The 13,965-nt window shown below is 39.9% G+C and overlaps 3 protein-coding genes across 5 annotated transcripts; 1 reads left to right on the forward strand and 2 right to left on the reverse strand.

Moving 5' to 3' along the window:
* Window positions 1-675: 675 nt before the first annotated feature.
* LOC131321425 (2'-deoxymugineic-acid 2'-dioxygenase-like) lies at window positions 676-3,358 on the reverse strand. Of its 2 annotated transcripts, XR_009198485.1 has the most exons (4): window positions 3,028-3,358; window positions 2,640-2,889; window positions 1,739-2,057; window positions 676-1,139 (listed from the first exon to the last, which is right to left on the reverse strand). XR_009198485.1 is itself a non-coding variant. In XM_058352439.1 (2 exons), exons 1-2 carry the CDS (start codon window positions 1,757-1,759, stop codon window positions 927-929), a joined length of 234 nt encoding a protein of 77 aa, XP_058208422.1. In that variant the 5' UTR covers window positions 1,760-2,592; the 3' UTR covers window positions 676-926. The 2 variants fall into 2 exon arrangements, 1 of the variants encoding a protein (XP_058208422.1); XM_058352439.1 differs by lacking the exons at window positions 2,640-2,889; window positions 3,028-3,358 and having other exon boundaries at window positions 1,739-2,592.
* Window positions 3,359-6,061: 2,703 nt separating this feature from the next.
* Window positions 6,062-9,006, reverse strand: LOC131321444 (protein KINESIN LIGHT CHAIN-RELATED 1). The gene is made up of 2 exons (XM_058352440.1): window positions 7,206-9,006; window positions 6,062-6,511 (listed from the first exon to the last, which is right to left on the reverse strand). The coding sequence occupies exons 1-2, from the start codon at window positions 8,885-8,887 to the stop codon at window positions 6,268-6,270; spliced, it is 1,926 nt and encodes a 641-aa protein (XP_058208423.1). The 5' UTR covers window positions 8,888-9,006; the 3' UTR covers window positions 6,062-6,267.
* A 111-nt stretch (window positions 9,007-9,117) lies between these two features.
* On the forward strand, window positions 9,118-13,611 carry LOC131321460 (CDT1-like protein a, chloroplastic). Of its 2 annotated transcripts, none has more exons than XM_058352441.1 (7): window positions 9,118-9,357; window positions 10,382-10,501; window positions 10,599-10,833; window positions 11,445-12,146; window positions 12,681-12,882; window positions 12,966-13,056; window positions 13,213-13,611. In XM_058352441.1, exons 1-7 carry the CDS (start codon window positions 9,221-9,223, stop codon window positions 13,268-13,270), a joined length of 1,545 nt encoding a protein of 514 aa, XP_058208424.1. In that variant the 5' UTR covers window positions 9,118-9,220; the 3' UTR covers window positions 13,271-13,611. The 2 variants fall into 2 exon arrangements, with proteins under 2 accessions (XP_058208424.1, XP_058208425.1); XM_058352442.1 differs by having other exon boundaries at window positions 9,223-9,357; window positions 10,215-10,501.
* Window positions 13,612-13,965: the final 354 nt, after the last annotated feature.

Below are 13,965 nucleotides of genomic sequence, written 5' to 3' on the forward strand. Positions count from 1 at the left end.
AATACTCCGATTTTGCAAGGATTGTTTTACATTCCTTCTGGAGCTAAGGAAAGCACGAATCCCATTGGTTATATCTGTTGCCACTTGAGTATGATCCTTCATCTTTGCACAGAAAATACGAGAGTTTCTTTCCTACCAAAGACCATAAACAGTAGCTGCCAATGTACTCTTCAAACTAACAAATCTGAAAGTATCCCAAGATACATTGCCCTGCAACCAATCAAGGACATCTCCCATATTATTAGGAATGCCAACCACTCTATTCTTTGACACCAAGTACTGCCAAACACGTGTAGAATATGAACAATCAAAGAACAAGTGATGATGTGATTCCTCCTCATCCTGGCAGAGGCAGCAAAGAGCGTCCAAAGCCATACCCCAGTTTCTCAATCTGTCCTTAGTACTTTAGTTTTTGATTGTTGCAAAGCCAAATGGAGAATTGCAATAGTTCCAGATAGCACCAGAAGATTTACTACCATTCCATCACGACAAGTTATCACATTGGTTCTAAATTTCTACAGAAATGGTATCTGCAGAGTTTTGACTGGTGAAGTGATGTTCTAAACATTTTACACATTAGGGAAAAAATACTGCGTTTTCACATCAGAACAGCCCTATCAGAAAAAGAAAATGAAACATTTTATTCACATAAGCAACTTTTAATACTGATAGCTATGGCCGCCAAGAAAACTTGATGAAAATTTCATTCAAACAAGATTGGATTACACAGACGAAGTTCAAGCAGGTATTTTACATAACTATTTGAGATTCGGCAATGATATTTTATGAAAGTCTATCACACCTCATTGCCATATTTAATACAAGCCTATAACATCGATCATTGGTATTGAAGCAGTCTTGACATGACATCGAATGAGTCCTTCCACCGTACTCATGTTTTACTTTGGATATGAGGCCATGCCGGCTTACCACGGGTGATTGGCCGTGTGAATATCAAGGTACTCCTTGAACTGCATGGACTTGAAGACTGGGGGTTCGGATGCACTAACAAGTGCCTTTTCAGATTCTATGATGGATTCTAGAGATGGACTAATAAAAGTGACTAAGGATGTCCGGGCAGAGCTGGTATTCGTCACTGCTCGGTGTTGAGCACTTTTTAGCTTCCCATTGCTGTTAATCTGCATCCAAGCCAAATGGGAAATCACATTAATCCCAGCCCCAAAAACTTATCAAGGAGATAAACAAACAGAGTAAGAAATTTAAAGATACATCTACCAGGACTGCAATTGGTACGATGCATCGAGCATTGCATCTATGGCATTCTATTACCAAACACTACCACTATCACTAAAATAACCAAATGGGCTCCTATTGATCCAGTTTTGACATTTTTGGATTCTATCTCAGGCCAACTTTAATGATGAACGCCATTCATTTTATAGAGCTTGGATATTCGATCAACTTGACTTTTGGTAGGGCTAAACCCCTCGTCGACCTCCATAAATGAAAATTTTCCATCATTAAAGTGGGCCCGAGATGGGTCTAAAATGTCAAAACTGGCCATGTCCACTTTAATGAGTAATTGCTCTGAAAGGCTATTTAGCATGCAAGATTTTTGGTAGTTTTTACCTCAAACTGGAGAAGATCATGTCCCCTAAAAGAAACAATTCAAACTTGTGAAGAAGAAACAAGTTCCAATTCAAAGTGTGGTTTTGACAAAATCTAGCTAGGGGCATTTATATGAAACTTCAAAGGGTTGGAGATCATATATATATACCTCAAGTTGGTCAGAAATCATGATAACAAAAGCATGAGGAATTGGTTCAACCCCAAGCCACTGCCCATCCTTGTAAATCTGGAGCCCACAGATATCCTCCTACTGAAGCAAGGTTAAGAGGTGTGGGTCACTGTGCCCACCAACTCCCAAAACCAAACTTGGGTCTGGACATGGTGGGTAATGGTGGACCACTAGTTCCTGAAGCTTGCTCAGCTCATCCTCAAAGTACCCCACTCCAATCCCCAGTCCTTCACAAATCAGATCCAAAATCCTCGAGCTTAATTTCCTCAGTTCCCCTGTGTAGGCCCCAACCACCTCCCTACAACCATAATTCAGCAACAAAGATAGTAAGTTTTAGTATTAAAAACTCAACTCAACATGCCTTCATTCATTAGCGCTGTTACAAAAGTGGGTTGCCAATAGCCTAGCTTGTTTGCCTTGTATTCAAACATTGTCCTAAATGCCTTTATATAGCCTACAAAAACTTGGTAAGATACCTAAACAAATTAGGGAAACGTGCATAACAAGAAAACTAAGTAAGAAACATGAATAGTAACAAAACAGGAAACATAAAAATAAAACCTCCAGAACATGGCAACATAATATTTCCTAATAGTATGCTAATATCTCCCTCGAACTTTCAAGTAGGTCTATCAACTTGAGTTTGAAAAGGTTAGGGGAAACCAGGACCAGGACCCAAAAGCGAGTACCACGAGAAAGTTTTAAAGGAGGAGTGTTAGACTTTATCCGACATCACTCACCTGAGCCACCCAAGCTTGCTTAATATAATCTAGAAGTTACTCCACCTATAACCAATAGGTTTTAGGTTGGAACCTTTCAAGAAATCTAACAAAGCAAAATTTTTTTTTTTTAAAAAAAAGAAGGAACTTAAATACGTAACTGATATCCAGCTGGCTTTTCAGGCCAAGATTGGATGTTATCCTCCAAAGGCTGACAAGTGTGTTTCACAGAACCTTCCAGGTGTTAACCCCATCATCTATGTAAGACAAACTGCTTGTGTAGAGCCTAAAACCCTTAGTTCCATCCTCAGAATAATGCATGGCCTTGTCTTCTGCAGGCATGCTGAAGAACTCCTTGAACAGATTCATTGTTTCATCCAATAGCTCTTCAGATACTCCATGATTGATCACCTGTTTTATGGTAATCGACGCATTACTGTTTGATCAAGATTCCACAACAAGGAAGTTAGCAGAGAAACCATTAGATTCTAAGTTCTGGTGATCAAAATATTTTGATCTAGACAACAGACAAAGAGATATGAGATGAACCTGGAAGATTCCTAAATCGCGGTTAGCTTTCATGATTTGCTGAATTTTTTCAACGCGATCAAGGCCATCCATCTGTGATAGATCAATGACTGGAATATCCTTGCAAACGGGTGCTGCAATGTCACGTCCGGGCCTTTTGTTCTCTGGGAACACATAGTCTTCTGGCACGGAATGAACGGTCCTGGACCAACTTGAAACAAGAGCCGACATTCTCTGCTATCGTATCCTTTCAAAGGAAAAACAAGTTTTTTTTCTGAGCGGCGCGCAAAAACAAGCTTTTTTTCTGAGCTAGCTTACGCGCCGCTCAAGTTTAAGGAAAACAAGTTTTGGTGGGAAGAGGCAATGGTCTAGACAGGGGGTTTTATAGTATGCTAGCATTCTTACCGGCCCGTAACGATCGGCCGCTAGCAAAGGTTCCATGCCTTCTCTCTCTCTTTTTTTTTCCCTGGCTGATTCGTTCATAGAATCATAGGGAATCCATTTCTGACCAACCTTCAAAATATCCTCATTCTTCATGGCCTTTTTTTTCTTCTTAAAATTAAAATTCCATTTCAAATTTCTTATTATGTTCGATTGAGCTGATCTTGACAGCCAGATTCGTCAGCTAACCTATTGTTTTCACTGATTTATTTAATTAACTTATAAAATTACACACAATCTCTCACACTCAAATTGTCTCTCTGTGATCTCTCACCATCCATAGACACCCCCCACATAATAATTGAGCTTAATAATTTACAACTGCAAGGAGCACGTACGTCTCCTTCACTAGTCAAAGCCAATCCTCACAAAGTGCCAGTCCTGAACAAAGACAAGCACGGCGATCGCCCTGGCCCCCAAAACTTTTGCTGAAATGAGGGGCCCCAAAAATTATGTAGTCTTCAATATATATTGTTCTATAAAATTATATGTATTCAAAATGAGCATGTCAAATAAATGAAAATTGATTTTACAATACAAGCATAATCAGTATTTTCGCCGCTACACATGCAAGGAGAGAGTGATCTTTTAAGTGCTTTTAAAATTTATGTTGTTGTATATATAGTAATAAATTTTTTTTCCAAGTTGATTTTTTTTTTTTTTTTGGGTCACAATGTCATTTTGTTGTATAATGCATAAAGGGTCTCACGATCTTAAATCGCCTTAGGCACCCCAAAAAATATCAGGGCCGGCTCACACGTGGCATAAGTGTTGATGTTAGATTTCTTGGAGGGCTCCAACCTAAAACCAATTGGCAATAGATGGAGTAGCCTTTAGATTTTATTTACTAAGCTTGAGTGGCTTAATTGAGCAATATGGGACAAGTTTTAACACTCCCTCTCACGTGCAGTCCGGATGCACGTGGAGGTACGAATTGAGAAAACTAGGAGATTTTTACCCGGGCGACCCCTTACATGGGGCCCGGATGCACGTGGAGGTATTAATTGATAAGGTGAGATGATTGACTCGGGCGATTGAGACTTGATCACACGATGTAAGGCCACCCAAGACCTAGCTTTGATACCATGTTAAATTTCTTGGAGGGTTCCAACCTAAAACCAATTGACAATGGGTGGAGTAGCTTCTAGATTTTATTAACCAAGTTTCGGTGACTTAAATGAGCAATGTGGGACAAGTTTTAACATTTGAAGATATGAAAAACAGAATTTGAAATTGACGAGGTTAAGTGGTCTACGTGCAACCGATTGTGAGCCGTCCCGATCGAATAGTTTGCGAATCTTTACAGGTAGATTTCTCGATACTCAAATGCAGTTGACAATTATACAAAGCTCATTTCACTCAGAAAATATAGATATCATGCATCACACAAATCTGTCATGACATCTCATTTTATTACAACAAAATCACATCGATCTTTTGTAGTCTTCAGTCTTCACATGTTCTTCCAAACTTAATTTCAGAGCCTAGACGACTCGAGTGCCATTCCTTTAGGATTACCAGTCATGGCTATGTAATTACCAACGTACTTCATACATGAACAGTTGGCGATCCGATTCACTAACAAGCACTTTTGCAGGTTCTGTGATGCTTTCAAGGGTTGGAGTGATAAAGAGTGACTTAGGGTGTCCAAGCGGCGTTTGTATTTGTCACAGCCTGGTGTTGAGTACTTTTCAAATACCCATTACCGTAGGGATGGAATCAGGATGTCGTAAATGCAGGGACCAAACTATGAACAAGAAGATTTTGAAATTTCAAAATTCGAAAATCTAATAGTTTGTTTGATTTAAGTTTTGAGGAAGGTTTTTTGGGTAACAAGGGGAGAGAGAGAGAGAGAGAGAGAGATGAAATTGATAATGGTAGAACTTATGAGAGACCATATGTGGAGAGAGATTGAGTTTTGGGACTCAAAACGAACACATTCTTAAAGTATTTAAATGTCTAAACGACACTTCATACAAAATACAATATCTATGTGTTTTTAACAAAAATAAAAAATAATTAATATTATTTTTATTTTTGAAAAAAAAACCCCGAAACAACAGGGGCCATGGCCCCCATATGCCCCAACATACATCCGTCTCTCCATTACTGAGAGTCTACATCCAAGCCAAATAGGACTGGACAAATTGGGCAGTTGACAGGAATTCTGTTGAAGAAAGAAGAAAAGAAAAGTGGGTTTTTTAAAGCCAAGTGGCCATAAATGAAACTCCAAAAGAAGCAAAAAAAAAATTTTTTTTTTTTGGGGGGGGGGGGGGGGGGGGGGTGGGGGGGAGAACATACCTAAGCTAATGGAAAGATCGTTACTTCTGTAAACTTCAGAAGACGAACTCGTGAAGAACAAAAGTTGCACCACTAGTACTTGGAAATAGATATAGATTAAGCACAAGGGGCGGGGTATAACGTATACCTGAAGTTGGTCGCAAATATCGATAACAAAAGCACGAGGAAGAGGTTCTACACCTGACAAGCACAACACATGATTCACCCAACGAGCTTATTTGCTTATTGCTTATTTTGAGCAGATAAGCAACTAAAGCAAGCTGACCAAACCAGCCCTCTGGCAGGGGCATTTTCTTGGTCGACACAACAAATATTTAGCGTGAAACCAATCAATAGAACCGTGGCAATACCCTCGCCCACATGCTTGAAATACAACTCAATTAGTCCCCATCGGAGCAGACACAATCAGCAAAAATGACGTAAAAGTGCCTCGCTTCAAGATTAAAAACAAATAACCCTCACTTTTTAGAAGAAAACAGAATTGCTCTTGATTGTGCAGCAGGTTTGTTCAATAAAACACTAAACTGCACCTGGTAACTTCTCCCTAACAGAAACAGCTGGCTGGGAGTTTCTAGTAGAGACTTGACTGTTACGGGGCAATGGCAAGGCCCTTATGTTAGGTTCCTTTGAGGACGCTTCCTGAGCTTTCTTCTTTAATTGCTCAAGAAGTCGTCGAGCTTCTTTGAGTTCATCATGCGCACTTGCACCATGGCCTTCCCAAGCATCAACTACCTGCTCCTGGAATTTAATTGCAAGGGGGTGGCTGCAAAATCCAAGAAATGAGCTCAAACGAAATATATCCTTTTACCCCTATATTGAAAAAGATCAGAAACAGAAAGCTATTGTGTTGCACTGTAACAGCCAAATTTGCATGGCCCCGACAAGATATACTTAACATGGAAACAACTCTCAAGGTTTCATTTTTCTTATTTCACCTCATTAAATCAGATCCAAAAAATTTATTTTCCTGTTTATTTAATAACCATATGAACAAATACCTACGTCCTGTCCAGAAGGTACTAACAAATTGTTTCTGAACATAAGGTATTCCACGTGTAGGGGGACCTACGATATAACCATCACTTGACCAACAATTTAAGGAATGATTCCAGATTTCACTATACATATTTATCATTTATGTAATGAACCATTCGCAGATTGGACCTATGATTAGGCTCCCTGTCTGAGGGAACAAGGTCACCCATAATATCCCCGTGGTCGAAAGAAAGATCACGTGCGAGTATTCAAGAAGGAAAAAGGGGAGTAGCACATGCGCCTTCTCAGTTACGCACGATTTCACTAATCAACTGACCAACTAGATTTGCAACGTAAAATAACCATTCAATAAAATAGTTTGTATCTCCCTCAACGAAATGTGATATGCATGCATTCACTAATCGGACTAGATTTACAATGCAAAAAAAGAATCAGCAAATACATGTTGGAAAATTTTTAACCTTCCCATGGCGCCATACGCTTTTGAAAGGTTCTGACAAGCCTCAATTGTATCCACATGGCCTGGTCCAAGGGACACGTCCATGATGTCCTTGGCTACTGCAAACATCTGTGCAGCTGACTGGGGCCTATCTAGTTCCAAATAGGCAGCACCCAAATTGTTGTAAATATACCCCACACCAAAATGCTTGGAACCAAAGCACTCTTTCAATCTCTCCGCTGCACTCTCCAAGTAAGGAATCGCCTGCTGCACCTTTCCTGTTAAAAGAAGTAACCACCCAATCCGTGCAGAAACACTTCCTTCTGAATGCTGCTCTTGTGGGAGCTTCTCAAGCATGGAATGTGTTCTCTTTAACAACGAAATTGCAGTTTCAAACTCGTTCATAATCTCATATTGCATCGAAATCTCAATATATGCCTCAGCAACTTCTACTGGGGAGGTTGCTTCTTTCTTGTCTAGAATCCCACAAGCAATCTCTAAACACCTTTTTGAGTCACCAAATTTCTCTTGATAGCACAAAGCTTTCCCCATGGCAGTGAAGATCATGGCTCGATCCTCACTGTCTTTATCAGTTTGCTGAACAACACCCTTCAAACCATTGATGGCTTCCTCGTACTTCCCCAATGCAATCTGCATATTGGCGGCATCAATCTCTGCCCGAAGCAAATCAGAACTAAGACCCCAATTCTTCAGAACCTTTTGCGACAACTGATTTTGCTCCAGCGCCTTTTCATGCTCCTCCAATCCGGTATAGATAACCCCAAGAAGCCGCCTATCATGCGCCACTTCCACCGAATTATTCCCCAATTGGCCCTTGTGTATCTCCAACGCTTTCAAACAATATGGCATCGCCTCCTTAAAATTCAAAACGGAAACATAAGCCTCTGCCAAATCCCGGTTGGCATTGCCGAGTTCCCTACTGTTTTCCCCCAAAGTCATTTCTTTAATGCTCAAACAATTCTTTAAATTCTCAAGAGCCTCCTCTCTCCTCCCCATTGCGGTCTTAGTATTCGCCAACTCGAGCTGAACAGCATGAAGAATAGGCCTAATATCATCAACGCTACAACTACCCTCCTCTTCTAACCTAGTTAACACCCTATTAGCCCTATTAAGGTACCCTAAACTATCATTAAACCTTTTCAAGCTATAACAGGAGGAACCCAACAATTGTAAAGCCATAGCAAGAGGTAAACTAACTCTATTATCATCTCTATCCAAAGCCTTCAAAGCTCTATTAGCAAAAGAAAGGGTTTTTTCAGGATCCTCACCTTCTTGGTCAAGCTTGAGCCCTAGTTTCAAACAAGCCAAACCCAGCTCCCTTTCATCAAAACTGGCCTCCATATCCTTGAACGCTCTGAGCATTTCTTCTGCGGTTTCGGCCGACTCGAAAGCCTCATCTACTTGTGATTTCTCTTTGATCTTTCGTTGTCTTGAGGATATCTGACCCGGAGAGGGGTGTGGATCCGCAAGGGTGTTGAAATTGTGAGATGGGTTTGTCTGGAAATGGTGGGTTTTGATGTCGGACGAGGGAAATTTGGTAGGTTTGAGGTGGGTTAGGGTTGGGTGGTGGTTGGGGTCATGGGTCGTGGTGGCGGTGGAGATTTGGGTGATGAAGTCTCTGGAGAGGAGAGAGAAAGGGAGTTTGCGATGAGAGAGGAGGAGTTTGGATGAAGCTCTTCTCATGGCGGATGGTAGAGAGAAGAGAAGAGAAGAGAAGTCGGGGTCTTCTGGATTCTGCAACGTCGGTCGTTAAACCCTTGGGAAAACCTTTGCACAATTTTGGAATAAAAAACTCGCACATCAAAGACCGCACTCTGAAACGCGAGTCTTTGTCAAGACCAGGGTCTACCCGGTTAGGTTTCGGACGGTCCAATTTAAACCGGCCATAATTGGAAGAGAGCCCATTCTCAGCCGGATAACCACCCGCGCCAAAAAAACCGCCTCACTCGCGCCAAAAACCCTACCTATACATCGTCGCCGTTCTCTAAACTACCCCATCTCCGAAACTGCACGACAATGTCGGACCCCTCATTGTTCAGTTTGTTCAGGTCGAAGAAGATACTTCGTTCTTCATCATCATTGTCAAAGCCGTTACAGTCAGATCAAGTGGATCCGAAGAAGACGGTTGATGGGTCGATAAAGCTTCCGGAAAAGTAAGTTCCATTCTAATTTGAGAACATTATTGGACTTTTTCCGTGAACCTTGGGTGAAACATTATCTGGGTTTCAACCACTTCTATTTTATTTTGTTTTTGTGTTTGTTTGTTTGTTTTTTTTTTTTTATCGATCTTGGTGAACTATGTGCTGTAAATCTCTGTTTTTTGTGCGGATTTGTTGAATGTGACTCGTTCAGTTGGCCATTGTTGTCTCTATTCGGTATGCTGCAGGATTTTAGCTTAGCGGCAGACGCGTAAACGAGCCGAGCTTTGCAGTGTTCGAGCTCGGCTAGCTTGTAAACAAGCCGAGCCCCGAGCTGCTCACGAGTAGCTCGATTTGTTTGCAGCCCTATTTAGAGGTGAATTCAGGGGCGGACCATGGGGGTCAAGCCGCCAGGTCCCCACACACCTCCCAAATATCCCATTATTTCTACTACATTTTATATTTTGTTTGTAAAAATTATGAAGAAAGGTCCCCTCAAAATTCTGTTAGTATTATATAAGGATGATATTTTGTTGTTAATGTACGAATTGTGATTTGATCCCCCGTAATACGACTCCTGTGTCCATCACGGGCGGTGATACAGATATATTAAAATATTTTGTTTACAGAACAATATGTACAATATAAAGATAGTTATATTGATTGAAAACTTTTCGGATATTGATTTTTGGTGAACTATGTGAGATGCTAATTTGAGAGGAGCTGGGGTTTGTTAATTGCTGTTTTTTGTGTGGATTTGTTGAATGTGGTTTGGTCAGTTGGCCATTGTTGTCTCTTGGGTATTCTATTCTCCTTATTTATGTTCAAAAATTTTTTGGGCTGTTTATGTTGTACTTTTCTGTAAATTTTAGTGAGTGACATGTAAAATCGATGGAAATTTTGGAAGTCTTTGGAATTCAATGAAAATTTGCAATATCATTATGGTATCTAAAAAGCTATGGGGAATTGTGCTTTTGGGCAACGTTTTAGACCATGGCATCAATCATTGTGTTGTTGATGCAGTAGACTTTGTCTTCAGGTTTGAGAGATTGGGCAAGTTCTTTGATAGCTTGGATAGTTCAATTCGGCTGCTTCGGTTGAAGGGCTCTACGTCCACATATACAAACATTCGCCCCAAAATAGAATATTTGACAGATAGGTAAAAAAATACTCTCTACTATTTTTTTCAGATGAATTATATCCATTTAATTTTGCAATATTTTGTTTTTAACATATTGTGTTTATGTAATCTGTAGGAGGTTCTCGTATGCTCATTTAGCCCAATTGAAGTTTCTTTTACCCAATGTGATTGAGATAAAGAAGGTTCTAATTCATGATGAACAGACTAGTTGTATGAAGCCAGATCTCCATGTTACACTAAATGTTTATGCAATTAAGGATGAGGAGCAGCTAAAACCAACGAGTTGGAATTCACAGATGAGGAATGTCTTTCATGCTAGGCTTTTGGACTTCTTTAAAGCCCATCCTGAGGTATACATTTTCTTTACTTTCTATAAGCATTTCTTAACTGTGGCTGCTAAAATGTGCTTGCTTGCACTTCTATGATTACTTGTCTATTGTCCTAAACTTAATGATACTTGATGCTGCATTGATGCACATAGTCTGGCATTGTTACTCGAAAGCGACTGTTGGGTTTCACATTTTTCCATTTCAGCACTATATGTTACTGAAGCTGTAAATCATTGAGTTTGTTCACTACCTTAGTGTGTGGAATGCTATTAAAACACTATAATCAGTATCAGCGATGCTAATTGGATTGAGTGGCATCCACCTTTCCCTTTTTCAACCTAGGAAACTATGTTAGTGCAAAGCCTGCTTTGTGCTCATCTCTCTCTTACCTTTTAGCGGATGGTAAGCTTTTCCTTGCAGACATTTGGTACCCCGTCCATTATCGATTACAAGGTTCTTCATTTGGAACCTACCTGAAGTGTGCATTCTCCATCTCCCGTTTGCTTTCATTTGGGAAAGACTTGGAAATTAGTTTTTGCTGTAGTCTGGAGGATATGATTTTGTCTAAACATTAGCTAATGTCTGTCCTTTTCGGCATACCCTATGTCATTGACAACATCTTGCTCATTTAGGGAGAAGTGCCAGAAGCAGCACTACCAGAGCCATTCAATCAGTCAAAGCAAGATGTGGCCTTAAATTCATCCTTTGGCGAGACATCAACTGCTGTACTTGCAGAATCGCAGCCTGCTAGAGCATCCCATCTATCTCAGTCTTTCCGGAAGCACCTTTCAATGCAAGTTTCACGCAATAAAGTCATTGATTACCAAGAAAAATCAATTGTGTCTCCACAGCCTTTGGTTCTTCCTGTTTCAGAGCCACGTGTTGGAGAGATCTCCTCTTATGCGCTTCATGAATTTTCTTTACAACCACCAAGAAGTCAGGAATCGCTAGCATTTGCGGCTTCTGAAACTAGTGTGCAGCCATATCATCCACCTACAACTCCAAGTACTGAGATAGATTCCACAAAAAATGAAGTCTGTTCTTCTATTGCGAATGCTACCATCTGTGAAAGTCCTTCAAAACTGGCCTCATCTCCAGTAGAGCTGACGAATGTCTCACCTGCATTGCACCCAGAGAAGAGGGGTTACATGTGCCCAAGTGATGATTCAACCAACTCACCCAGCAAATTAGTTAGACTTACACATCTCAGAAGATCATTGAAATTTGACAATCCTGTGAAAAGTGCTAAGGTAGAAGATGAAGTCAAAAGTATCGGAAGATTATCAGTTGAGAACGATATTTTCAAAATCCTTCCTGAGAATCTCCTTCAATCGGTAAGCCTATGGTGCATTTGTCGTGCTTTAATCCTTTTCTGAACACCTTTGATCTTAAAATGTTTCGTGATGCTGGATCATTATCTATGTAGTGCTATCTATGTAGTGCGAAGGGCAATATAGATTTCACTGTCCTCTTTTTGCATCATTTGAAGCAAAGCAGGCCAGGGGGATCCTCACAAGTTGCGTCATGTCACTCATGTTGTAATTACAATGGAGGTGATTATAATTTATAGAAGTAAATTTACTAGTGTTGCAAATGTGTACTTTCAGCGCAAAACAAGAAAAGAAGCGAAAATAACAGATAGGAAATAGATGGGTATAGAGTAGTTTTTGTACTAGGAGGCTTGTCAAATCTAGTTTCAAATTGTAGCATGTCCAGGGTCAATTTTTCTGTTTCTTATGCCTTTTTGGGTCTGGAGAAGAACTTTGTTAAATCTATGCTTTCCTTAAAATAGAGTGAAACCAAAGTTTGTTGTTACAGTGAATGCATAGCAGTTGAAACAAGAAACTGACTGACTTGCATCTCTGCAGATTAGAGAGAAAGAAAAGAAAGCAACAGAGGAGCAGGATCCAGCCATCTCACAAGCGAAGAAGCGGCAACAGATGGTTGCCAGCTTACCCAAACTCTTCAATGCGATTCATTTCTTATTTCAGTCGATGAAGCGTTCTGTTATCACAAAAGAGGAGCTTATGCACAGGATAATAGCCAATCACCTAGATGTTGTTGATAGAAGTAAGCCGTGATTCTTACCATCAGTAATGCAGACACTTCTTCTAGCTCTGTTAAAGCTAACCCCTTTTATTTTGTGTTCACAGGAGAAGTTGAAGAAGAACTTGAACTGTTGCAAGAACTTGTTCCTGAGTCAATTTACGTGAAGTCGGCATCTAGTGGTGATGTTCTCGTATGGTGAGCCTTTTACCATACTTGTATGTCTTGTAGGCAAACTCTTGAGTTCCGTATGATGGTTGAAAGAATACAAGAACGAACGATCAGTTAGATCCAAATGACTCAGCTCTTTACAAGTTTTAGTTGTTTGATTTCAGAGTTTGTGATTTCTGGCAGCATAAATATGATATCAAGTCCGGAGTTGATGCATGCAAAACTGGTGGAAATAAAGTGAGATAACAAAGGCATGGAAATTTAACATCCTGATGTTATTGAAGATGATCTATCCTCCTCCTATATATAAAGAAGTTAATCAAGGGAGCAGATGTTGCACATGATGCCATTGCACATTTTGTCTATTTGTAAATATATTCTGTAATTGGCTCGTCCCTTGTTCATTTCAAGCCCCTTTGATTAGATTGAATGTCTGATGTAGTGTACTTTTTGTTATGTCATTGATAGTTTTAAGCAAAAATTATCTGAGTAGTTCAGTCAGATGTAACTATCTTTCACACAGTCCCTTCTTAAAATTGGGAGGTTTTTTTTTTAAACAGTTATAAAGTTGTGAGTTTTTTTTGTTTTTGTTTTTTTTTTCAATATTGTATACATCAATGGAGAGTTAGTGGAGGTTAATAAGTTAGTCATAAAATATTCTGAGGCTATCCATAGTTCTAAACCCACAATCGCTCACGGCAGGGATTAAACTTTGGTCTTCCACATGGGGAAAAACAAGATATGTCAACTGAGTTAGAGCCCATTGGTATATAGTTGTGAGTTCAATCGAGGAAAAATTGGTCTTCTATTTTTTTTAATTGGTATTGGTAATCTAAATGTCCATGAGAAATTAGACCCCGTTTCGCTTAACTTTTAGCACATTTTGAAGGTTTTGTCCTTATTAAAAAAAATCGTGTTGGTTAATTTTGCACCAAT

The sequence above is a fragment of the Rhododendron vialii genome, chromosome 1a (genome assembly GCF_030253575.1).
Source record: "Rhododendron vialii isolate Sample 1 chromosome 1a, ASM3025357v1".
Classification (NCBI taxonomy): Eukaryota; Viridiplantae; Streptophyta; class Magnoliopsida; order Ericales; family Ericaceae; genus Rhododendron; species Rhododendron vialii.

What these genes read in the sequence shown, in the direction of transcription:
- LOC131321425 (XM_058352439.1), bottom strand. Translation starts at nt 1,759, where the DNA reads ATGATTTCTGACCAACTTGAG. An exon ending in TGATTTCTGACCAACTTGAG is followed by an intron (nt 1,140 to 1,738) that starts GTATATATATAT and finishes GCTTGGATGCAG; the next exon opens with ATTAACAGCAATGGGAAGCT.
- LOC131321444 (XM_058352440.1), bottom strand. Translation starts at nt 8,887, where the DNA reads ATGAGAAGAGCTTCATCCAAACTCCTCCTCTCTCATCGCAAACTCCCT. An exon ending in GCGTATGGCGCCATGGGAAG is followed by an intron (nt 6,512 to 7,205) that starts GTTAAAAATTTT and finishes TGGATTTTGCAG; the next exon opens with CCACCCCCTTGCAATTAAAT.
- LOC131321460 (XM_058352441.1), top strand. Translation starts at nt 9,221, where the DNA reads ATGTCGGACCCCTCATTGTTCAGTTTGTTCAGGTCGAAGAAGATACTT. An exon ending in TCGATAAAGCTTCCGGAAAA is followed by an intron (nt 9,358 to 10,381) that starts GTAAGTTCCATT and finishes CTTTGTCTTCAG; the next exon opens with GTTTGAGAGATTGGGCAAGT. An exon ending in CTGAGAATCTCCTTCAATCG is followed by an intron (nt 12,147 to 12,680) that starts GTAAGCCTATGG and finishes GCATCTCTGCAG; the next exon opens with ATTAGAGAGAAAGAAAAGAA.